Consider the following 25951-nt stretch of genomic DNA (forward strand, 5'->3'; position numbering starts at 1 on the left):
AGGAAGATGATGAAAAGAACTTGGAGTGGGCTACTTCTGTCTACCAATATTTGAGTTCATGGTTTTTTTTTTTTTTTATTTTGCTTCATATTGTTGAATTTGTTATGAACTTGTACAATTTGTGTTGAAATGAAATATTTACTATTTAGGATTATAAAAGCATGTTAGGTTAAGGGCTCTTTTCTTTGAATTTGTTATTTATATGACAAATTTGGTGGATATGATTAATAAAGCATTAAAATTAATTATTTGCTTGTGTTTCCTCCAACTTAATTTAGTAATAGTGTTGATCACACTCTTGTTCAATATTTAGTGTATGTTAATGATATCAACAATCTTAATCTATACAGAGAACATTCATAATTAGGCTTTCAAAAAATAGACATATGACTTTTGAATCGTTGCAATCACTTAGAGAAATGAAAAATTAGGGTTTCTAGTTATCTATAGATGCAAATAACTTTTTTTTCATATTGACTATATATATATATATATATATATATATATAAATAACGATAATAGTTTAGTGTTAGGATCAGCTATCAACTATGTAAAGTTTTTGATGTAAACATGATAAAAGAATAAATGAAAAAGCTTGAATTACCCACAATTTCTCTGGGAATTGATAGTGTCAACCTAAAGGCATTATGTGAAAGGAAAGACGCTTGTTTTGTTTGTTTTGTGATAAGGAAATAAAAGAAGTATTTGAGGAGTAATAGGCAAGGAGGTAGATAATTAAAATTTTGAGTAAAAGAGGAAAATGAGGGGAGTCGGTGAATGTCTCACATAAGGAAAAGGGAAATATGATTGACTACATTAGGCTTTGTAGCTTGGGCATGAACATTGGAAGGTTGAGGCCTTGAGGGGGAAAAAATATTACGTCCAGACCGGAGTTCGTTTTTTTTTCTCCTCCGCTCTTTCCGGTGGATCGCAGCCGTTGTCCGGACGCAATTTGCGTCCGGACTCCGCTAATTATTTTGAAATGTTCTTATATTACTTTCTTATTTTTTGAAATAACATTATAATATGCATCAACAAAAAAATCAAACCAGTTACCGATTACCATCGGCAGCCTTATAAATGTTGAAACTGCTCGAAAGTAAGGAGCATAACACATACTAGATGATCTAGTCGATGTGCCTCATAGACTTAGACGGCCATTCAGACTTTAGAAAATCACATTGACAAGAATAATCAGAACACACCCAAAATGTACCATGTGGTCCCACGCAAATCGAGCAAGGGGATCTCCCCGGGTGAAATTGGCGAGCCCAAAAATAACTAAGAGCATTAGAGTTGAAATTATGAGACTTGCAAGTCTTTCTCTGACTGACACGTGGCGAAACCTTTATGTCCTACATGACACACATATTAGAATCGGTTCAGGAGTGATGAGGGGAAGAAGAAAAGGAAATGAGAGAAGGGAAGCGTTCCAAATTGTTTCCCCAAATAGAAATCGCGTCATCAACCTTCTTTGTTGTATAAACCCTCAACAAAAATAGATAAATTTGGTGGAGAAGACGAGAGGAAATAAAATCTCTTTGGGTGTATAGGGCAACAAATTAGATTTAAGTTAACAATTTTTAATAAATAATGTAAATTCAGATTTAGTAAATTCAACAATTGCTAAATCTAAAAAATTTCTTCGCAGCATATTTAGTAAATCACTAAGTGTAATTAAATCAATAAATTATGTGAGGATTTAAAAATTTATTATGTTTATTATAATAAAAAATCATAATAAAAATTTGATTATTTTATTATCACCATAAGATTAATTATTTAATTAAATTTAAATTTTATTTTTTATAAGACCATATAATTAATCATTCACTAAACTAATTAAACTTTTAAAAAATTATGAAACTAATTACTTATTAAAAAAATATTATTCCATTAGTTATTTATTATATTCATCAAGAATGTATTTTAAATTGATTAAATATTAAATAATTTTTATTTTTTAAAAAAATTAATTTGATCACATATATTAAAAATCATTTATAAACAATTTAAATTAATAAAATTAACTTAAATAAAACTGAAATACACCAACCATCTCTACGCCCGAAAGACCCTTCCTTTCTCCTGCTCGAAACGCTCTCCTACGTCCCTACCCCCCTCTCCCCGTTCCTCCCAAAACCATCGCCTTGGTGATCGAACCCTCGCGATTCAGTCGCCATTAGAGCTAACTGAGAAGGCAACGGTGGGATCGCGACGTACAGTGACCCGAAACTCCCATCTTTCTTCTCCTTCCGCTCCGCTCCTACCCGAAACCATGGAGGCAGATGGAGGAAGGTAGATTCATATCTTCCTTTACGAGCGAATCACCCTTCTCGGATTTGCTGAGAAGAGAAGCGGAAATCCGAAATCCTCACTTGATCTCGCCTGCGAGCAAATCAAGCCTTGCCTCGGCTGATCGGAGCTGCCCTTCAGCGCGGTTTTCGGTTTCTGTGGATTTATTTAATCAGGTTGGGAGTCAGAAGTATCGCTGTTGCTTTGGATCCGAGTTGTCGGATCTAGGTTTTATGAGTGATCCATAGAAGGGCATCGGATGAGCAGCGCATGTTCCAATCTTCTCGGAAAACAATGAGATGGGCGTCATTGCTTAAGGACATCAAAGAAAAGGTAGGCCTATCGCACTCCCAGCATCAGTCCGCCAACTCTTTCGATTCCGGAACTGCGGCAGCCACCGCGTCCGGAGCTGGAGCCTCAGAGGCGCCAGATTTTTCCGCGACACCACATGCCTCTCCGAGTTCTTCCCCTGCTAGGTTCTTCCTCTCTCTCTTGTTATTGGCTTGAAGCACTTTCATTTATGATGATTTGATTTTCATTTCTGGATTCTGATTGTCGTTTGTGTCAAATTGTTTAAGGTTATAAGATGATTTATATTTTTGAAGTTTTAGTCAAATACTGGCTTTTAATATAGTGCCATTATGTAGAAAATTAATATTGTTCACTTATGTGAGATGGACAATATTTACAGGGGATGTGACGAGGTTGATGAACAACCACATCATTTTTATTACACCCCAAAGCAAAGTAAAATGATTTGCAGCAAGGTGTGTGTAGGAAATCATGGCGATTATACATTATAAAAGAGCTTTAGAAATAGCCATATAAGGATTCAAAGGAAACTATGCAGTGACTCCTCATCTTTATAGACAAAACTGCACTACTATTTGTCCTTGAAGCCCGATATATGACGGATTAAGGATAATCTTACAAAATCATTAAATTTCATTTTTTTTACTAATTTATATAAATCTATGTTGTTCTCTAACTTATGCTCACTACTGCTTTTTAGCAAGGATTTTTAGTGCTCTAAAGTGCTTGGGCAATCATGAAGAATTATTTTCCTCTAATTTCGTGCTTCTTGTTCAAGTTCGGTGGCCAGTCTGTGAGTTTGAGTCTCTAAATTAACATTTAGGATGTGTGCATTACTTGAATAGAGAAGTTTGAGTGAGTTTGGTGATAATGTTGGATAATTCAAGTCAACTAGGATTGCTTTACATCCTAATTTCACCTAATATATGCCAAACATTATTAGTTATTTATCATTGTTTAAATTTGTGCGATAGGAGGCATGCCTTGAGGCCCTTCTCAGCGTTGTATAAACTTTGCGACTAAAATCACCCTTTGCAAAGAGTCGGAGGACTATTTTGATACTTGTACCATACAATATTGATTAATTTACATATTTTTTTTAAATTTGAGGCTTACACCTCAAACGCCTTGAGGCTTGCATCTCACGACAAAAAAACGCCTTAGTACCCAATTGCATAATTTTTAATGTTGTTATTTTTTCTTGTCATGGTTTCTAGAGATGTTTATGTGCAACCTTTCCTGCCTTGCTTTAATGAAATTTGATTCATAATATGTTGTTTCATCTATACATAACCAAATGTTGCAGCAAACAACATCAGCCATTCATGACTTAGAAATGCTTAGAAATATATAAAAAATCTAAGTACAGTTTCTACAGTTTTGACATTAAATATGCATAACATTGTGTCATTGAAGATCATTGCATTTCATATTGGTTCATTGTTGTACTTAACCATGATCTTTTATATGTACGCTTGGTGGATGCGCTGGTAGTATTTTTCATTTAACTCTCACAGCTGGCCCAACATGCTGAAGAATTGTGGGTTGAATTTTAAAAATAGCATATTGTTTTCATTGTTGTCCCAACCCATAGTTTTTTATGAAAACCCAGAACATTGTCAATAATCTAATTTACTTAATTTTGAAAGATTTTCTGGTTGAATTATTTTTATAGTTCCCTAAGAGTATAATCCATACGGTAACTAAAATTTTTGTATTTAGTGGTGTTTTTTTGTTGCAGTGTATCTGCTACAAGTTTTTTGTGTGGTTTAACCATCCAGTTCTTGTGTAATATTTTTTTTTTGTAAATTTCACAATAAAAGATGTTATTTTGTATTTGCTGTTTCATATACTACTTCATATTTTTAAGTTTCTTTTGGAAATGCAGAGGCAAATATGAATTGGAGGTTGATTTTAAGAGGTTTTGGGAAGAATTCCGCTCTTCCAGCTTTGAAAAGGTTTCCTTTACAACCTTACATGTTTCATACACAAAACCTCCTTTATTTTATATTTTACTTTTTGATTTTGAACATTCTGGTTACATATCTTTTCCTTAATTTTTTCCTTGCAGGAGAAAGAAGAGGCATTAAACATGGCACTAGATGCTTTTTGTAGATTAGTAAAGGAGCAATATGATGTAGCTCAGTTATTTAACAAGTATGAAGACCTTCTCTGTATTACTTATTGTTTTTAATATGTTTATACTGACATTTAGTGTAAATCTGCAGTGTAAATCTCATTTTATAATGGAAACTCTTGTAGATTCTATAATTACTTGTTTTAAGTTTTTCCATTCACATATTTCATTTCTTAACGTGCATATTGTCTTAAACATGATTATGCTAGGGCTTGTTTGAGATCAATTTTATTTTTTGTTTTTGTTTTTGTTTTTTGTCTGCTTTTAAAAACATGTTTGTTTAATGTGTTTTTAACATGTTTCTATTTTTTATTTCTAAAAATAAATGAACATGTTTTTGAAAACACTCAAAACAAATTTTAGGTATTTTTAGTGTATTAGAAAACAACCATATCTTAATCAAATATACCAAGTATGTTTTGTTTCAAATTAAAACATAAACAAAACAAAATAAAAATAAAAAAGAGAAGAACACCAGACAAAAATGATCCCAAACGGCCCTTAGTAAATGGTTGATCAGTGGTTGCTATTTCTTTTCTTTTTGTCGTTGTTTTCAAATTTTTTTTTACCAATTGGGTGCATGAAAGTTGTTTGGATACTCCAATGGAATCTAATTACTGTTTAGGAAGTAACATGTGACTCTACCCATCTATGATCCCAACTTTTTAATTTTAAAGAGCAATTTTAACTTTTCATTGGATTCTACCAACATCTATCCTTTATCTTAGAATTCTAAAGGTACATAGAATTTTAACAACTATAATTCAAAGCAAAAAATTGGGTTTATGAATTTATTGCTATTTTAGTATAAAAGCTCTACTAATTTTTTTTTTTATTTAATTATTTGTTGTCATTTTATTGCTCTTAACTTGTATCACATTTTATTTACATTCCTTTCTTTTTCAATTAAAAGTCAATAATTTTTATCCTGTAGATCCAAGGGAATTTTTCAAGTTCTATCTATTTCCTTGGGGGATTAGTTTGAGTTTTAAAATTTTTGTTGTAATTGGGCCTTGAAGTTTTTTTTTTTCTTTTCTTTTGTTAATAATACGGAATTTTACTTGATTTTTACACCCTGGATTTTTATTTCTGGTTTGACAGAAGAACTCTATTGAAGTTGATTGCATATTTTTATGTTAGGTTCTTACTTTCTTGCAAATATCAGCGCACTATTCTTGATAATGTGTAACATATTTGAATGTATTTTGGGATTGCAATTTCTTGTAAAATAATTGTTTTCCCTTTGTATTGGATTCATCGTTCTTTTAATGTCTCACCTAAGCTTGATGTCTTTTGGTAGAAATTATGAACTGTGAGAATTTGATCAAGAACGGTCAATTCCATATTTTTTCAAAATCATGTTTTGTTGGTTGTTCTGTGAGTTCTGCTCATTTTATATATTTAACTATTGCTCCAATCACAGGTTAGTTGAAGCGCACATTTTTTCTTTTGTTGTTGGAAGAGCCTTTGTAACGGATGTGGAGAAGTTGAGAATGTACACTAAGGGAAGAGTCCTGCAAGCTGTGAAAGTCATCAAGTTCTTTTCTGATGTCACAAAGGTTTGTTCTCTAAAACATCTAGATGTGGTAGTATTTCAAGATAATTTTTACCCTTTTTTGGTAAGTGTTTCATCTCGGATCCTTGCAGGACGGTATGTGCCCAGGTTCAAATTTTTTGTATGCTTTAGAAGTTCTTGTGACAGGGGTACGTGGATAATTTAATACATTTATTGTTCAAAAGCCCTTCTATTTCATTTCAATGCAGTCCTCTTTTTTTTTCCATATTTTGGCTTAAAAAACAACTTTGAAATTAGAAAATAACATAACATTCTTCAGGGTGATAAACAGAGCTTGTTTATAGTAAATAGAGTAAGATTTAGGGATGTCTTTTCTGTTTGAAATAGATTAATTTCATGAAATTATATTTTCTTAGATTAACTTTTCATAGATTCTCAAGGATTCTAGTTGGATACCAAACCATTGAATTCGTTTTGTCTTTGAATGAGTCACACATCTATTTTTTCTCCTCTTTTTGGAATTTCCTTTTATCCTATTATTATAAAATAATATTATTCATGCTTTCTTTCTTCACTTACTTTTTCTTGAGCTGAATAAGTCTTATTTTGTATACTTTCTAGTGTAATAGAGGTCTATTAGTCTAAATTTACAGTTAGAATTTTCTGCTTGTTTTTATCTTGATAAGTATTCCATTACTTGAAAATGCCATCGCATTTTCAAACAATTTCATTCTTAACCTTAATTTTGAATGACGATCACAAGTTTAAATAATAATTTATTTACTTATTTTTATCCACAGCCAGTTGATAAGCAGCCATTGTTGGACTCTGGCATTCTTTGCTGCCTTATTCAGATATTGAACGCCTTACTGAATCCTGATGAATCTAGTCAAATGCCTTTTGTCCCGGATGAAGCAGCTTCAAATGTTAAAAGTAGTGATGGAGATACTTTGCATGTTCGGCGGCTTGAGGTACATTACCATATTACAATATCCTTATTATGCTATGGTTGTTCTTATATGGGTTTAAGATGGCATTACAGTTGTTTTTGCCAACTTTTAACTCTTATCGCACTGCCTTGGTGAAGCTGATTCTTTACTTTTTTACAGAATTACCTATTGCTTTGTTTGCCATGGATGAGGAGTGATCGTTGTAAAGGGGCTTGATTTTTCTGATTTGTAATACTAAACTTTGAAAAAGTAAAAATAAAAATCTCCTACAGTTTTTATACCCAAGTTTTGCACAACACAAACACAATTAAAACTTCTTTTATTAAATTTATATATTTTGTACTGAACATCCAGATATATATATATATATCTTTGTCTGTATGAGCGTGCATATAGGTAAATTTAATTATTTATATTACAATTATGTTTTGAGCCTAAAGTTTGATTAGTATAAATTTTCATCCTATTATTGTGCTGTACCATTCAAAAGTGAAAAATGATCACTCATGCAAAGATTGTGATACAAAATTGATCTAAATTTAGTCCCTCAACAATATAAAATTTATCCCAATCAATTTAGTCTTGAGGGATCCATTTTTATGGTCCAGGACTAAATTAGAGAAGTGTGCTACTATTGGATTAAATTAGCCATATGAAAATAGTCGGGAAATTATTTGAGTTTAATCCTATTAAATATTTATTTAAAGTTGTTTGTAAGCAATGTATCAGAAAGTTTTCACATTGCAATGTGCTTGCCCGTCTTAATCTTCATGGTTAATGATTATCTATCAATTTAAATTTTATCAAAAGTACCTGTTAAAGTATAGTACTGATAATTACATATTGATGCATAATATTGATTAGCATTTATATATATTTAAAAATTTAATGACCTTAATAAATGCTATGTTATGTGGGATAAGTTGATAATAATATGTATATAATGACCTATATGGGTGGGGCAATAGACTTTTTAGGCGAGCCATTTGAAGAAAAAATTCCTCAAATAGTTCAATAATGATAATACTATTGTCTTACTATGCTATATTGAACTTTGTGATATAGCCTTTAGATTGAATTTCAATTCTATAATATGTGGTGTGATACATTACTTTATTTGATGATGAATAATAGTACCTTAAAAGATATGCATGTCATATTCTTAGGCTAATATAAGATCGTCTATATTTAGAAATAGGGGAAATAAGCTAATGAATGTTATGCTATGATTAATATATTGTGATGAAACACATGACTACCATGATACATTGAGGAACAAGTATTGAATCAACTTAGGAGAGAAGCTTGTAAAGATGATAGGTATGATAAGCTACTAAAGAGGGAGAAATTTTGATATATAAAAATAGATAAGATAAGATATAAGATCAAGGAACTTTGCTTAGGTTAGATGCAATTGAAATGAATATATTAAGGTTAAAGTCTTACTTTAAGATGAAAGAGTTAATAAAAGATGCATGTTTTACTTTTGAGAAATTATGAATATGAGCTTAAAGAAGAAATAATTTAGAAGACCATTATTAAGAAAATAATAACGTATATTAATAATGATCCAAAAATGTGAGAAGTTTTCTTTGAAAAAAATGTATAAAGATAATTATCTAGTTTAAGGTGAGATTATGGAAGATAGTGGTGCCGCATGGGCTTAAATAAATTATGTCAATTTTAGAGAATCAATTTGATTTTATGCTAAGTGGATCTATCGTAGAAATATTTTTGCGCTAAGACAATATAAAATAATGTATAGAGTACATAGTTAATCATTATATGATTTTTATTGATCTTGGAAAATTTTTTTAATTTAGCCAAGAAAATTGATTATAGTTTTATTGATTATAATTTTTTTAATTTAACTAAATTTTATACGAGTTATAGACTGATTAAATAGTTTCTAATTATAGTAGGTTGCATCAAGTATCAGTAATACATCTACATCTATTTGTATTTGTTGAGATGCTTATAAAAGATATTCAAAGTGAGTAGTTTTGATATATAATTTTTTGTAGATGGCATAAATTCTAATCGGTAAAACATCTATTAAAATAAGTAAACATATATAATAATAAAGGAAATGATAATAAGAAAATTGACTTGGGATTATTAGAGCAACAATGAGTTTGTAAAATGTAATTTTAGTGGTTTATAAGAAATGAAAAAAATTGGGTGAGGATATCCTAACCAAAATTTGATCAAGATGGGCCTCAACACAATTGAATTTGCTTTGAGATGAACTCAACACCTAAATAATCAATCAAAATTGTATTGATATCATCTTTAAGTGAATTTAATACCTTTAAGTTTCATTATGACTAAATTTTGGTTAGGATATACTCAACCAGATATTTTTTCCTCAAAAAAATTATTAGCCTGTGTTACTAAAAAATAAAATAATATTTAGATGTGATATGCTGTATCTTGGATCTATTATACAAATGAATATGAATTGGATTTTAGATTTTTGACTAAGTGATTAAAATGGATAATTGCCTTGAAAAGATTTGTATAAAAATTTAAAAGGATAATTTTATAAAACTAAAATTAGATTAGATAAATTGGATGGATTTGAGCCAGTGAAAGAAGTCATTAATATCCAAGTTAAGTGTGGCTAATATAAGAAAGTTAAGGTGGATAAATGGAAAGTCTTAGAATGATATGTTTAGGAATGATTATATCTGCAAGAGTGTCCATTGAAGACGAGATAGAAGAATAGGTGGTTTGAAGATGCAAAAAGAAAAAAAAAAGTAGTAGAAATTGCACTCATAATAGGGGCATATATTGTTAATGTCAAAGGAATAGAAAGAAGAAATGGTAGACCAATGGCAATATGGAGAATATGGATTCATAAAACTTACTTTAACTAGGATAAGATTAGTATGATGAAGAGAGAGATTAAATCCGAAGTATTCTTTTAATTATTTATATGTAGCCAATTTAGACTGAAAGTATCACTTTATCCAATTTAGTCTCTCGGCTTTATAAAGTTAATTCAAAATTGTTCTTCAAATAGAAGAACTAATTTCTCAATTATACAAGTATGATTCTAATCTAGCCTTGAGGGATCATTTTGGATGAATCTTAAGATGTAAAAGTACACCTCAAGAAAAAGATTCACAGCTTTGCCCTTATATTGCCAAGTGCACCGTGCATATTGTTGTGAATTTACTTACTTTCAATGAGTTAAAAGCTTTCATGGATCAATTGAAGTAGAGTTTTGAACAAGTGGGCCTGTATGATTTTCCCGGAAATAACTGAATTTTGCTTGGGAAGCAACACAGGCTAGATGCACTGATTAATTTAATATCTCAAGGTCCTCACTTTCAGTAGAGAAAATATTCATTCAGTGCATGTGTATAACATTAGGAGTGAACCTCTCCCTCATATATTAGAACTTAGACAAACTATTGACTACCTTAGAAACTCCAAAATTTTGTTAGAAGTCCGCACAAAATACCGATAATTTACTATTTTGTCCATTAAGCTCCAACTTCGGCACAAATATCTTGAAATATTTCAAAATTGCAAACCCAAAAATACCATCATTTATAACTTAAGATCATCAGAAGAAAAATAATTCAACTAATTAGTGTTTATTACGGCTGCAAAATTGAAATGCTGCATGTGAAACTATTCTTTTTTGTTGTGTAATTTTAAATTGTCAAATATTTTGCAGGTAGAGGGAAGCGTTGTGCATATCATGAAGGCCTTGGCAAGCCACCCTTCCGCTGCTCTGAGTTTGATTGAAGATGATTCACTTCAGCTTCTGTTTCATATGGTTACAAATGGTTCTTTGAATGTTTTTTCCCAATTTAAAGACGGTCTTGTCCGTTTGCATACCATCCAACTACATCGACATGCCATGCAGGTTTGTATAGCAAATACATATTGAGTTACTTATTTTCTGTAAATAACTAGCCTTTTTTTTATATTTTTGTTGTTCATGTTTTTAATATAGATACTAGGCCTTCTTCTTACCAATGATAATGGAAGCACTGCAAACTATATACACAAACATCATCTGGTATGTATTTCATTTTACTAAATTGTTCTCTTATTCCATTGCATATAACATATATTGGTTTTCTGGAAATTTTATTTTAATTTAAAAAAAAAGAGTATGATCTCAGAATTTTAAAGCCAAATGCTTTCGCTTTCTTTTTTGTTCCTTGTATGAAAGATTAAACGTTAACTAGCTGCTTGAATGGAAAACTATATTTTACTTTAGCTAGTCGTGAATGTAATTCCACTTTGAATCCTTGGCAACTTAAAATAGTTTCTTCAGCAGATTTTGACTTTGTTAGAAGCTTTTGGATGGATGGAATGTGATAGTTAGTTTTTGAGTATTTTTTTAATAAACTAATGTCTTGGTGTTAGGAGTAAATAGGCTAAATTTTAAATTGGATTTGAACACACTTAATGAGGTAAGAACTTGAATGAGGCAAGGCACAACCTTGTCATCTTATATTTTTCAAGTTGTTTGAAGAGGTGCGTATGTGATACTGGAGTTAACCCAAACAACAGTGGAAACATATATTATTATTGAATTCAAATAGGGAATTACAACAACGACATAAACGAAAATATGAAATTGCAACAACACAATTCACAACACTAGACTGGGTTGGATAGTATTGCCCAAGAAGTAGCCAGTCACAAAAAAAAAAAAAGAACAATAGGAACTGCAATTGTGGAAATAAGTAATAGAACAACATAATTGAACCGCAAACACCATATAAGTAATGGAACAACCCATAAAAGAAGTTGCAATACAGGTACAATCTCAAAGAACAGTCTCATCCAAAGAGACCCAAAAGAATAGCTAATATAAAAATTCATGACCCCAACAAACTTCTAAATAGGTAACCAACCCCGAGGTTAGGTTTGTGATAAGCTTAAAAATAAGATCAATATCTTAGGCACGTAAATTCATAGACTTCACCTTTATGATGGCAATTTTCAAAATACAAAATGATTTTTGCAATACAAACTTCCAGTAATAATAATTACAGTAGACTATCAGATATAAGTTGATCTTGTGTCTACATATAATGGTCTCCTTGTGATTTCTCCTGTAACGGTTGTCCATTATGTTCAATTCTTTTCTCTTGAACATGCCAAGAAAAAGAAATAAAAGAAAGAAGTCCACTGTCTTGGCAGATCCTTGGGCTTCCATTTCTATCAGTTTATTGCTAAATTCTAGCTTTCCTCCTATTTTTTTATTCTTTTAACCACTTACTAAATGCTCTAAATTTTGTTTAGATCAAAGTCCTTCTTACAGCTGTGAAGGATTTCAATCCCGAGAAAGGAGATCCCGTATATACAATGGGCATCATAGATTTGCTACTTGAATGTGTGGAGTTGTCATCTAAACCTGGTATATTAATCCATAAAGTGCTATTATCTTTTAGTTTCTTTTTCCTTTTTGTCCCATCTTGGAAAGTTTTCATTCCAGTTCACTTTCTTAACCTGTTATTTGCTTTTGCTTGTAGATGCTGGTCAAATTAGACTTAGGGAAGATATACACAATGCTCATGGCTATCAATATCTTGTTCAGTTTGCACTAACACTATCCAGCTTGCACAGATATTCGCTCATTCAATCTGTTAATCCAGATTCTTCCTTTCAAAAAACTGATTCAGATGGCCACCATTCATCCCTATTAGATCAGGAGTTTTCCAGTAGAGGGGAAGCCCTCCAATCCCAGGTTTCTCCAACACTATCAAGGCTGCTTGATGTTCTTGTAAACCTTGCACAAACAGGCCCTGTAGACACAATATCTCCTGTAAGAGGTTCAAAATCTAGTTATGGAAAGGCCTCTGCTCATAGCCGAAGCCGCACATCTTCTCAGGAGAGATTAGGTGATGAGATGTGGGAAAAGGGCAACATGAGGATCAAAGACCTTGAAGCAATTCAGATGATGCAGGACATTTTTCTGAAGGCAGACAACGTAGAACTGCAAGCGGAGGTGTTGAATAGAATGTTCAAAATATTTTCAAGTCATCTTGACAATTACAAGTTGTGTCAGCAATTGCGGACTGTTCCTCTTTTCATTCTAAACATGGCAGGATTCCCTGCTTCATTTCAGGAAATAATTCTTAAAATATTGGAATATTTTGTTACTGTTGTCAACTGTATTCCAGAACAAGAGCTGCTTTCACTCTGCTGCTTATTGCAGCAACCAATTAGCACTGATTTAAAGCATAAAATTCTCGCCTTTTTTGTCAAGCTTTTATCCTTCGATCAGCAGTATAAAAAGGTTCTCAGGGAAGTTGGTGTCCTTGAGGTGCTGTTGGATGATTTAAGACAGCACAAGTTTAACTCTGGCATTGAACAGCAGAATAATCCATCCAATTCTTTCGAGAGAACACTGAGTTCTCGCGGCTTCAAGAAACATATAGAGGACAAAGATGCCATCCTTTCTTCACCCAGATTTGTTGGATCTGGTTCGTGGAAGTTTCCTATTTTTGAAGATGAGGCTACCATTGCTGTGGCCTGGGATTGCCTTTCTTCCTTACTGAAAAAAGCTGAAACTAACCAGCAATCATTTCGGTCATGTAATGGTGTCATTACTGTTCTTCCTTTCTTGACATCAGATAGCCATCGATCAGGGGCTCTGCGGCTGTTATCATGCTTGATTATTGAAGATTCTCTGCAGGTATGAAATTTTATCCGTTCATATAATATTCTGTTTCTTCTTAGAATTTATGAATTTATATCACTGTGCTTATTGTTAATCAATGACAGTTTTACTTTACCAGGCTCATCATGAGGAATTGGGGTCACTGGTTGAAATTCTTAAGAGTGGAATGATCACAAATGTGTTAGGATCTCAATATAAACTTGAAAATGATGCTAAATGTGACATTTTTGGAACATTATGGCGTATACTTGGTTCAAATAATTCTGCACAGCGTGTTTTTGGTGAAGCTACAGGCTTTTCGCTTCTATTGACCACTTTACATAGTTTCCAAAGTAGCTATGATACAGCCCCACATTCTTCTTTAATTATCAACACCAGAGTTTTCAGCTTTTTATTGCGTGTTATAACAGCAGGAGTGTGCGGTAATCCCATTAATCGTGTAAGACTGCATACAATCATTTCTTCGCAGACATTTTATGATCTTCTATGTGAGTCTGGTTTGCTCTGTGTGGATCGTGAAAAACAAGTCATCCAGTTGTTACTGGAACTGGCTCTTGAAATTGTTACTCCACCATCTGTGCAAACAGAAAGTGGATCATCATCTGATACTTTTGAGGAGGAATCCAATTTTCTAAATCCTTCACTTGTTATAGACCGGCCTGACAATGAGCGGGTATATAATGAAAGTGCTGTGGGAGTGCTGATCCGGTCCTTGTTACTTTTTACTCCAAAAGTGCAACTGGATCTACTGAAGTTCATTGAGAAGCTTGCCAATGCTAGTGCTTTCAATCAGGAAAGCTTAACTTCTATTGGTAAGAAGCATAACAATGAAATTTCGTTCATTAATTTTTTAAAAAGAATAAAGTGCTAAAATAATCCTCTGACTGTTTACATGGGGCATTTTAGCCCTAGAGTTTTTAAAAGTGTCATATTAGTCACCAAATTTTTTAAATTGGAGCTAAAATAATCCTTCGTGGGGACAATTTCGGGCCATATTAAAAGAGCTTGGGACTAAATTGATACTTTTATAGAATCTGGGACTAAAATAATCCACTAAAAGTGTCAGGGGACTATTTTGACAATTGTCTTTTTATAAATAGTTATCTCTGCGCTTAAATTGGGTTTTTATTACCTAGGTTCTATCGGACTTCTTCTGGAGATGATTAATCCATTTCTTGATAGCTCATCTCCATTACTTTCTCATACATTGAAAATTGTAGAGATTCTAGGTGCTTACAGGTGATAACTCCTTATTGAAATATAACTGCATGCTATATCATATCTAATTTATGACTAGAATTTTAATCATCGTAGGCTCTCTTCATCTGAGCTCCAAATACTCGTAAGGTATGTTGTACAAATGAAAGCAAAACGTTCCGGTCATCTTTTTGTTGATATGCTGGAGAAACTAATCCAAACTGAAGATACGAGGGTGCAGAGTGTTTCTCTTGCTCCTTTTGTTGAGATGGACATGAGTAAAGTTGGTTATGCATCCGTTCATGTCTCCCTAGGAGAAAGAACGTGGCCTCCTGCTGCTGGATATTCCTTTGTTTGTTGGTTTCAGTTTATAAACTTGCTCAAAAGTCAGGTTAAGGATTCAGAACCTTTGTCCAAAGCTGGATCTTCAAGAAGTGTTTCTGGTGGAGTTATGCTGCGTGTATTTTCTGTTGGAGCAGCTAATGATGGAAACACATTCTATGCAGAGCTTTACCTCCAAGATAATGGTGTTTTAACTCTTGCAACAAGCAGCTCTCTTTCCTTATCATTTCCTGGCATGGAACTAGATGAAGGAAGGTGGCATCATCTTGCTGTTGTTCATAGTAAGCCTAATGCATTAGCTGGATTATTCCAGTCTAGCGTAGCATATCTTTATCTTGATGGGAAGCTAAGACACACTGGAAAGCTCGGATATTCACCATCTCCTATTGGTAAATCATTAATGGTTACCCTTGGCTCTGCAATTACTCGTGCTAAAGTTACAGATCTTTCATGGAGACTTGGTAGCTGTTATCTTTTTGAGGAAGTACTTACTGCAGGTAATATTTTCTTTATGTATATTCTTGGCCAAGGATATAGGGGTTTGTTTCAAGATACAGATCTTCTTCGGTTCGTTCCTAAACAGGCCTGTGGTGGGGGTAATATGGCTCTCTTAGATTCACTAGATGCTAAATTATCCCTAGCCTCAAATGTGCAGAAAGCTGATGCTTCTGCCAAGCAGGTGAATCCTAAAATGGATGGCAGTGGAATAGTTTGGGATTTGGAAAGACTAGTGAGACTCGCTTCACAGCTATCGGGGAAGAAGCTGATATTTTCTTTTGATGGAACTTCCTTTGATGCATTTAGAGCATCCGGAACATTTTCTTTGCTCAATCTTGTTGATCCAACCTCTGCTGCTGCTTCTCCAATTGGTGGTATACCTCGTTATGGCCGCTTTAATGGAGATACATATATATGTAATAAACGTGTTATTGGGGACACATTACGCATGATTGGAGGGATGTCTGTCGTTCTCGCTCTCATTGAAGCTGCTGAAACGAGGGATATGTTGCACATGGTGTTGGAGTTACTCGCGTGCTCTCTTCATCAATGCCCTCAGAACATGCATGAAATGCAAGCATTACGGGGGTACCATCTACTCTCCCTTTTCTTGCATCGCAAGATGTCATTGTTTGACTTGCCATCACTCGAGATTTTCTTCCAGATTGCTGCATGTGAAGCTTGCTTTTCGGAACCTCAGAAATCCAAAATAAGCAAAGGCATATTTTCCCCCTCTGGAACTTCAGCAGAGACCAGCCTTGAAAATCTTTCCTTACCAAAGTTTTCTGATGAAATATCATCTATCGGATCTCAGGGTGATTTAGATGACTTCTCAATTCACAAGGATTCATTCAGTCACATATCAGAGCTTGATAATTCAGACTTGCATGAAGAAATTTCAAACTGTTTTGTTCTTTCGAATGCTGATATGGTTGAGCATGTTCTTCTAGATTGGACATTGTGGGTCACAGCTCCTGTTTCAGTTCAAATTGCATTGCTTGGATTTCTAGAGCGACTAGTCTCCATCCACTGGTATAGGAATCATAATCTGTCAATTTTACGTAGGATAAACCTGGTGCAGCATCTTCTTGTAACTCTACAAAGGGGTGATGTTGAAGTCTCTGTTCTGGAAAAACTTGTGGTGCTACTTGGTGTTATTCTGGAGGATGGTTTCTTAGCTTCAGAGCTTCAACTTGTTGTCAGATTTGTGATAATGACATTTGATCCCCCGGTCCAGGCTTCGCTCAATCAAGTTGTCCGGGAAACAATGGGAAAGCATGTTATTGTGCGGAATATGTTGCTTGAGATGCTTATTGATTTGCAGGTGACTATAAAATCTGATGAGCTTTTAGAACAATGGCATAAGATCGTTTCATCTAAGTTGATCACGTATTTTCTTGATGAAGCAGTACATCCAACCAGTATGAGATGGATCATGACCCTTCTAGGAGTGTGTCTTGCGTCATCTCCCACATTTACTCTTAAATTCCTTAGTAGTGGAGGTTTTCAAGGCTTGACACGTGTGCTTCCGAGCTTTTATGATTCTCCTGAAATATATTACATACTTTTCTGTCTGATTTTTGGAAAGGCTGTATATCCGAGGGTGCCAGAAGTCCGTATGCTGGACTTTCATGCCCTTATGCCTAGTGATGACAAGTATGGGGAGTTGAAATTTGTGGAGTTGTTAGAATCTGTGGTTACTATGGCAAAAAATACATTTGATAGATTGAGCATGCAAGTCATGCTTGCACAACAAAATGATAATATGTCACACCTTAATGGTGGCTTGGTTTCGGAGCTTGCAGACGCCAGAGAGGACATGGGAGGTGACCTTCAGGGGGAAGCTCTGATGCATAAAACATATGCAGCGAGGCTGATGGGCGGGGAAGCTGCTGCTCCAGCTACAGCTATGTCAATACTGAGGTTCATGGTGGACTTGGCAAAGATGTGCCCTCCTTTCTCTGCCATATGCAGGCGACCAGAGTTCTTAGAAAACTGTGTTGACTTATATTTTTCTTGTCTAAGGTTTGTTGGAAGCCAGTTTTCTTCATCTTTTTTAGTTTAGACTGTTATTTCTGCTTTTCCTCTATGGTAGCTATCTCACTGGATCAAATCTTTTCTTTTCTTCATTGTTTTTTTGTGATTCAGGGCTGATTGTGCGATGAAAATGGCAAAAAATCTTAAGCCTACAGAAAATGATGAGAAAACCATGATTGATAATGATGATAATTCAAGTTCTCAAAATACATATTCAAGCTTGCCAGTAGATCATGAGCAGTCCACTAAAACTTCTGTGAGCTTAGGCAGCTTTCCTCGAGAGATGAAGAGTACTAGCTCAGAAGATATAGTTGGACTGAATCCTCTTGTTACCGTTAGTGATGTGAGCATGGATTCTTCTCCCAATTTAGAATCTATCACAACTGGTGAAAACCTGCAAACTCTCAAAGGGCACAATTCATTTAGTTTTGAGACTTCTGAGTTGAAACTTCATGATTCGAATGGGATTGCAGATCTTCTTACCCCTCCGACAGATTTGTCAAGCTCTGCATCACTTTATCCACCAGATTCTCCTGTTTTGTCTGAGAAATCATTTCCTAAATTATCCATAACACCCGCATCACCCGTCCCTGCTCTAACTTCTTGGCTTGGCAGTACCAGCATTAAAGATGCAAAAGCAGTGTTACCTGCCACTTCACCCATTGGATCTTCTTTGTCCATGAAGGACTTCGATACATCTCCTGATGCACGGGCTCTGTTGCACGGCTCATCTGCTGCGAACACATACTTCCCAATCAATTCAAAACTATTGCTTGAAATTGATGATTATGGATATGTAGGCGGCCCTTGTTCTGCTGGAGCCACCGCTATCCTGGATTTCGTTGCTCTAGTTCTTGCAGATGTTGTTTTGGAGCAGCTGAAAGCAACTCAATTTCTTGAAACCATTTTGGAAGCTGTTCCTTTGTATATAGATGCAGATTCTGCTTTAGTTTTCCAAGGTTTGTGCCTGGGAAGATTACTGAACTTCTTGGAAAGGCGTCTACTGTTAGATGATGAGGAAAATGAGAAGAAACTGGACAAGAGCCGTTGGTCTGTGAATCTAGACAGTCTATGCTGGATGATTGTAGACCGTGTTTATATGGGTTCTTTTCCTCAGCCTGTCGGTGTGTTGAGAACACTAGAGTTCTTATTGTCAATGTTGCAACTTTCCAATAAAGATGGACGCATACAAGATGCTTCTCCTGTAGGCAAAGGCCTGTTGTATATTACGAGGGGAAGCAGGCAACTTGAAGCATATATACATGCAATCTTGAAAAATACGAATCGTATGTTAATGTATTGTTTTATGCCATCATTCTTAGCAACTATTGCAGAGGATGAGTTTCTTTCCAATTTGGGTTTTCTTGTGGAGAGTGGAAAAGTTTCTAGTACAAGGACTGTTCAGGATGAATCTACTATCAGCATATGTACAGTTTTACAATTAATAGTGGCCAACAAAAGACTTATTCTCTGCCCAAGCAATCTTGACACTGATTTGGTTTGTTGCCTTTGTATAAATCTTATATCTCTCTTCCGTGATAAACGGCAAACTGCTCGGGAACTGGCGGTGGATATATTCAAACATCTATTATTGCATCGACGGCCAGCTCTCGAGGATTTACTCGTGTCCAAGCCAAACCAGGGAAAAAGCTTGGATGTTCTGCATGGGGGTTTTGATAAGTTATTAACTGGAAGCTTCGCTGTCTTTTTTGAATGGTTTTGGAAGTCAGAACAGACTATTAATATGGTTTTGGAGCAGTGTGCTGCCATTATGTGGGTTCAATATGTTGCTGGGTCAGCAAAGTTCCCTGGTGTGCGTATCAAAGGTATGGAGGTTCGTCGCAAAAGAGAAATGGGAAGGAAATTACGAGACACTTCAAGATTTGACTTACGACATTTGGAACAAATGAATGAAAGGAGATATGCTCTTGAATTGGTTCGTGATTTGATGGCTACTGAGTTGAGAGTCATTCGCCAAGATAAATATGGATGGGTTCTCCATGCTGAGAGCGAGTGGCACACTCATTTACAGCAGCTAGTTCATGAATGTGGTATATTTCCGGTTCACTCTTCTGCTTCAGAATCCGAGTGGCAGCTTTGTCCCATTGAAGGTCCATACCGCATGAGGAAGAAGCTCGAACGTTGCAGTTTAAAACTTGATATTGTCCAAAGCATTCTGAAAAGAGGATTTGGACTTGAAGACAATAAGATATTGAAGGAAAAACCTTCCGGAGCTGATTCTGATCCATATTTTAATCTGTTAGCTGAAACTGGTGAGCGGAAGCTTTATGGGGATGATGAAGAGTCTCTTTTCAAGGACATCGATCAGTTCAAAGCTGAAATGTCGGGGCTTGCCCAGAGTACCTGGACCGATGATCGTTGCAGCAGTGTAAATGAACCAAATCTTCAGTTTGCTCAAGAACCTGGTGTCAAGTCTAGCTCTGGTTCTGCTCGGATAACAGAAAGTTTCCAGGCAAGATCTGACCTTGGCTCTCCAAGACAGTCTTTTTCTATGAGGGATGAAGACTTGAAAGGTGTGGATGAGAAGTCGGAGAAAGAACTGCATGATAATGGCGAATATCTTATCAGACCTTATCTCAAACCTTCTGAGAAAATAAGATTCAAGTATAATTGTGAACGAGTTGTAGGCTTAGACAAGCAGGACGGCATATTTCTTATAGGGGACCTCTGTTTATATGTCATAGAGAATTTCTACATTGATGATTCTGGATGTATATGTGAGAAAGAGACAGAAGACGAGCTCTCTGTGATAGACCGAGCTTTGGGTGTGAAAAAGGATCTTTCAGGGGGCATGGAATTCCAGTTGAAGTCACACTCTACATGGAGTAGTAGTTCAAAATCATTGGTTGGGGGAAGAGCTTGGGCTTACAATGGGGGTGCATGGGGTAAGGAGAAAGTTTGTAGTAGTGGTAATCTTCCCCATTCATGGCATATGTGGAAGCTTGACAATGTTTACGAACTCGTGAAACGTGACTACCAACTTCGTCCTGTGGCTATCGAGATATTTAGCATGGATGGACATAATGATCTTTTGGTTTTTCACAAGAAGGAGCGGGACGAAGTCTTCAAAAACCTTGTTGCCATGAATCTCCCTCGGAATAACATGTATGTGTCTAAACTTTGCCTTTTTTATTGAGAAATTTACATATATTATACATACCCCACGATTTTTATTTCGTTACATATCTAACACCCAGAATTTGATGTTTCATCTTGTAGCACATTGGTGCCATAAACCTATGCATGAAAAGTTGTAGTTCACTTTTAAAAAGATATTGGTTGTGGTATTTTTGATGTGATGTTAAAGATTTGAATGGTATGCATGCCATTATATATGAACGTTTATTTAGATATGTAAATACATAAGAATTGTGTGGTATGTATGTAAATGCAAGTGGTAAATCCATCCTATAGAAGAGTCGACCAATAGGAGTAATAGTCCTAGTCCTATTATTCTTTAATTTTAGTAGAATGCTTTCATCGAAGAACCTTAAGAACTATGTCTTGGCTTTGGAAAGATGTCCTTGAAAGCTTATAGGTCATCGTGCGCACTATTAGACTAATTAGATCTAACCAAAATATTTTTTGATAAAGCTTTTTTTTTTTCTTGGGCTTTATTTTTTTTAGGCTAATAGTTCGGCTAGGTGGTTTAAATGTAATTGGATTTGTTGGGTTTGATGTATTTTGTTGGCTTGATGAATTCAATTGGGTTTTGGAAATAGGTGATCTAGAATAGATGGAGAAGCTAACATGGTTTGGTTGGTTAAAGGTGGTTGGAGAAAATTATGGAGGGAAAATTCAAAAGTTGGATTTACATTTGAATTCAAATTCTGAATTCTAGTTTTTGAAATTCATATTTGAAATTGAAGTTTGAATTTTTAAATTCAAACATAGGCTAATATTGGAGATTTTAAGTTGATATTTTGAATGGAATTGTGGAAGATGCTATGGAGTGAAATATGGAGTATATTTTGAGGGTTTATGGGGATAAAATTTTCTAAGAATAGACGAAACTCTGTGTATAAAGACTCAACTAGAATGAATGAAAATGAAGATTCAAAACTAACCCCAAATACTTTAGATAAGGCTAGTGATGATGATGAGTATAATATTTACTAAAAAGGAAAATGATGGTTGCAATGAATTTTCGAATTAATTTTGAATTTCAAATCAAATACACGTTTTTTGTAAGAAATTTTGAATTTATTTAATTTTTGAATTTGAACTAAAATAAATAATTTTTTTCTCATTTCTTTCTTTGTTTATTTTATTAGTCTTTTAGAGTAGTGAGGAAGATGGTGTAAGGAGTTGTGGCCACTGGAGGTAAGAAAAGGAGGATTTGGGTGCAACAATGATGAAAATATCAAAAATATTAAAATAACTAATAAAAATAAACTAAGATGATTTATGTTTGTACTATATATTTTCGATTTCTAAAGCAAGAAGATTATCAAAAAATTAGGAAATCGTACACATGAACAATAGAGTGAAAGATAAAGAAATTTAGAAAAAGAGAAGGTCATGATCTCGTAGAAGTCTCAAAATCAAAATATAATAATTTATTACTAGAGAATTGATAGGATTCAGGAAGTTTGACGAAGATACTTGTTGATGATGGTAGGTGCAATGAAAGTGAAAATTGAGGCAAAGTTTTGAAATATTTTTTGTTAGAGAGAAATTTTTGATGTAAGGAAAAACTGTGAAGTTTGCGAGAAATGAGAGATTAATACGAAGAGATGTGTGAATGACTCCAAGAAGAAAGCCAAGGTTAAAGCGATAAAGAGAAATAATGAACCTCATTGCTCGTAGGAAAAAGGAAGATTTAAGGGGATTGATCCCAGATGGAATGCTAAAGTGAAGTCTGATTTTTATTTCATACTCATTCAGTTAATTCTAATATTACTGTCACAACTCGACTCGAGACTTAAAATTAATGAAGGCGGGAATAAACGGTCGGATAATAGAATTTAATTTTCTATTATTCTAATTCTATCATTAATAGTTTAATATACAATTATTCATTAAAGTGCCACTAATAAATGTAATTTTTTTAACAAGTAAAAGTTTTACGTTTCCAATTGTTTTCTCCTTTTGTACACGTTAGCTCCTCTAGTATCCATCTTATTTAAGAGCTTAAAATTGAAAATTTTTAAAAGAACATAACGAGTCATCAAAAGTAACATAGTGGAATAATCACTTTTCTAAACTGCAGTAACTCAAGGAAAATAAAAAATTATACATGTTGGTCTTTCATATTTCACTCTAGAAGATCTTATAATATTCTAATGCATGTGTTTTTTTTATTTATTTAATGAAACTAATTTAAACTTTAATCGTATTCTTCAAAGTTTAAAATTTAACCATTTATTTAATGAAACTAATTTAAACTTTAATATGGATTAACTTTAATCGTATTCTTCAAAGTTTAAAATTTAACTTTACTTCATGCAATTAACATTTACATCTGTCTTAGGAGTACTGTCATAATATAACATAACACACCCTGATCACGTCGGCTTGGCGATTCATAATCTAATTTACATGATTATCTGAGGTGGAAAGATGCCTACTTGCTCCTAGCCGACATTATTTTATTGGTACAGCAGTTAGTCATCTAAACATCACAAATGTTTGGGGTGATAATATAACATCTATCTGTGCAAGTACACTGACGTCCTCTATATGTACCATAAGGGGTGAAATCCTTCTTTAGTATGCACATACAGACATTCATATATACAACACTTCATTCTTCATATCATATATCCTTTTCTTATGAAATACTTTACCTCTATCTATTTATGAATAATTGCAATTTTACTTAATCTATAAGTCATGAAATAAACCGATATATGCACTTATACTGGAATATACAAATCATGTAGTCATATAACATCTTCTTACAATAACTATAAGTCAATTGATAATTGCTAATATGCATGCTTTAGACACAATAATATGAAGAGGCAATTCTACTATAAGACTCTGATATATAACATAAAGGGTGAAAAACTGAAATTATAATACATTTGGAAATAAGACATACTACTGTAATTTAGAAATATAATTTCTCTTCTTAACTTTTCAAAGACCTCTTCAAAAGCTTATTCCTCCACTTTAGCTCATGACATTAATTAATATAACTCCAATTTAATACTTAAATATGATTTGATTTCAATTTTTAGATTTCAATTTTTACAAAGGAAATTTAAATGATACAAGCTCTCTCTTACCTCAAAGACTCTGTTTGCTTCCTCGCACACTTCGCTCCTTCCCCCTACTAATCGGTTTAGTTCTGCCCTTAAACTTTTGTCTATATTTTTGACATTGAATTATAATTAAACATTTAATATATTTAATTAAATATGCTAATTCAAATATATAGTTAGACCATTTACTCTGTTTTTCTTTTTCTCCTCTAACTTGAATATTCTTCTTTCATTGATTTCTCAATTATCTCTTTTTTTTGTACAAATGTTATCTCAATCTCTCTAAGCTTTTAATTTGATTGCTCGCCAAAATTAATCATTGTTATTAATTCATACAATTTAATATTAATTTATAACATACTTTACTAAAAAAATTATATAACTTTAAAGAATTAAACTCTTTCCTCTCGGCTCGGTTTAGTTATCCCTGCACGAAACCCTTCAACTCCTCTCACCTCCTAGGATACAAGGGGTTGATTCTTCCTCTTCTTCTACACACATCTCACACACGACTTTTTCTTCCATACATGAGTCGTCTCCTTCCTCTTTTTTTTCTCGAACCTGCACAAAAATGGTCAGCTCTGTCTTCTTCTTCTCTTGTCCACAATGGAAGCGATTGAGTCTTCCGTAAGTGGCATCGAAGCTTATGGTTTGGTTTGATCTTCACATACAAGGCTTTAACTTTCTTTTCTCATCTCCTTACCTGCAACATCTTCCTTCCTACCACAAGTGAAAGTTAAGCACCTCCATTGCAACATTGACACCGTCTCCTGGCCCTCATGCTAGTGTAGAATCGATGTTAAATGATGTTGACTGCCTTCCCTCACTCAAATGGTCGAAAGCAAGATTTGAGATAAACACAACCTTCTTCTTCTATTTCTTCTTCTCCCTCACCTCTCCTGCATCTCTTGTGTGGCTTCCGATTTCCTCCCCGTGGTTCGAATGAAATACCCAATTCTCAAAAGCAGTTGTCGTGACTATTAACTGAACCTTTAACGTCGATTAATTTTTTTTTCTTTTACTTATTATTATTATTTACACAATTATAAAAAATGATTCACGTCATGTTATGAAATATAAGTACTATCAATGGTGAATTAATGGAATTAGTTGATATTATGATTCATAGAAAGATTTATATTTTATGTATTCAAGAAACTAAATGGGTGGGAGAAAAGGCTAAGGAGATTGATAACTTAGGTTTTAAACTTTGGTATTCTGGTAAGAGTCGCACTAGAAATAGTGTATGTGTAATTATAGATAAGAGTTTGAAAGATAATGTTGTAAAAATTAATAGAGTTGGTGATAGAATTATTGCCCTTAAGATTATTATTAAATCTAAAATTTTTAATTTTATAATTGCTTATGCTCCTTAGGTAGGTTTAGATATAGGGGCTAAAGTTAAATTGTGGAATAACTTAGAAGACTTAATACAAATGATACCTCTTGAAGAAAAAAATTTTATTGGAGGCGATTTAAATGGACGTGTCGGTAGGGTGGTAGAAGATTTCAGAAATATTCATGGTGACTGCGGTTTTGGAGTGAAAAATGAAAAAGGTAAAGTCATTTTAGATTTTGCTTTAGCGTATGATTTTGTTATTACTTATACTTTATTCAAGAAAAGAGATGAACATCTTATTACTTATAAGAATGGGTCTAATAAAACATAAATTGATTATTTTCTTATGAGAAAAAGAGATCTTCGAGATTGTAAAGATTGCAAGATCATTCTAAGTGAGGATTTAATTACCTAACATCGTTTATTAGTTCTAGATTTTAAGA

At 33.8% G+C, this 25951-nt stretch overlaps 1 protein-coding gene across 1 annotated transcript in view; it reads left to right on the plus strand.

Annotated features, from left to right (window-relative positions):
- The first annotated feature begins 2070 nt into the window (after nt 1-2070).
- LOC110019250 (protein SPIRRIG) overlaps nt 2071-25951 on the plus strand; it is a 33214-nt gene continuing 9333 nt past the window's right edge. The window contains exons 1-14 of the mRNA XM_020716846.1: nt 2071-2771; nt 4496-4565; nt 4679-4764; nt 6168-6303; nt 6392-6448; nt 7061-7231; nt 10899-11090; nt 11181-11246; nt 12485-12599; nt 12715-13880; nt 13984-14677; nt 15002-15104; nt 15180-17927; nt 18051-21065. Of these exons, the coding sequence (XP_020572505.1) occupies nt 2566-2771; nt 4496-4565; nt 4679-4764; nt 6168-6303; nt 6392-6448; nt 7061-7231; nt 10899-11090; nt 11181-11246; nt 12485-12599; nt 12715-13880; nt 13984-14677; nt 15002-15104; nt 15180-17927; nt 18051-21065 (8825 nt within the window). The 5' untranslated portion in view covers nt 2071-2565. The remainder of the gene's footprint in view (nt 2772-4495; nt 4566-4678; nt 4765-6167; nt 6304-6391; nt 6449-7060; nt 7232-10898; nt 11091-11180; nt 11247-12484; nt 12600-12714; nt 13881-13983; nt 14678-15001; nt 15105-15179; nt 17928-18050; nt 21066-25951) is intronic.

Source organism: Phalaenopsis equestris, unplaced genomic scaffold (genome assembly GCF_001263595.1).
Source record: "Phalaenopsis equestris unplaced genomic scaffold, ASM126359v1 Scaffold000054, whole genome shotgun sequence".
Lineage (NCBI taxonomy): Eukaryota > Viridiplantae > Streptophyta > Magnoliopsida > Asparagales > Orchidaceae > Phalaenopsis > Phalaenopsis equestris.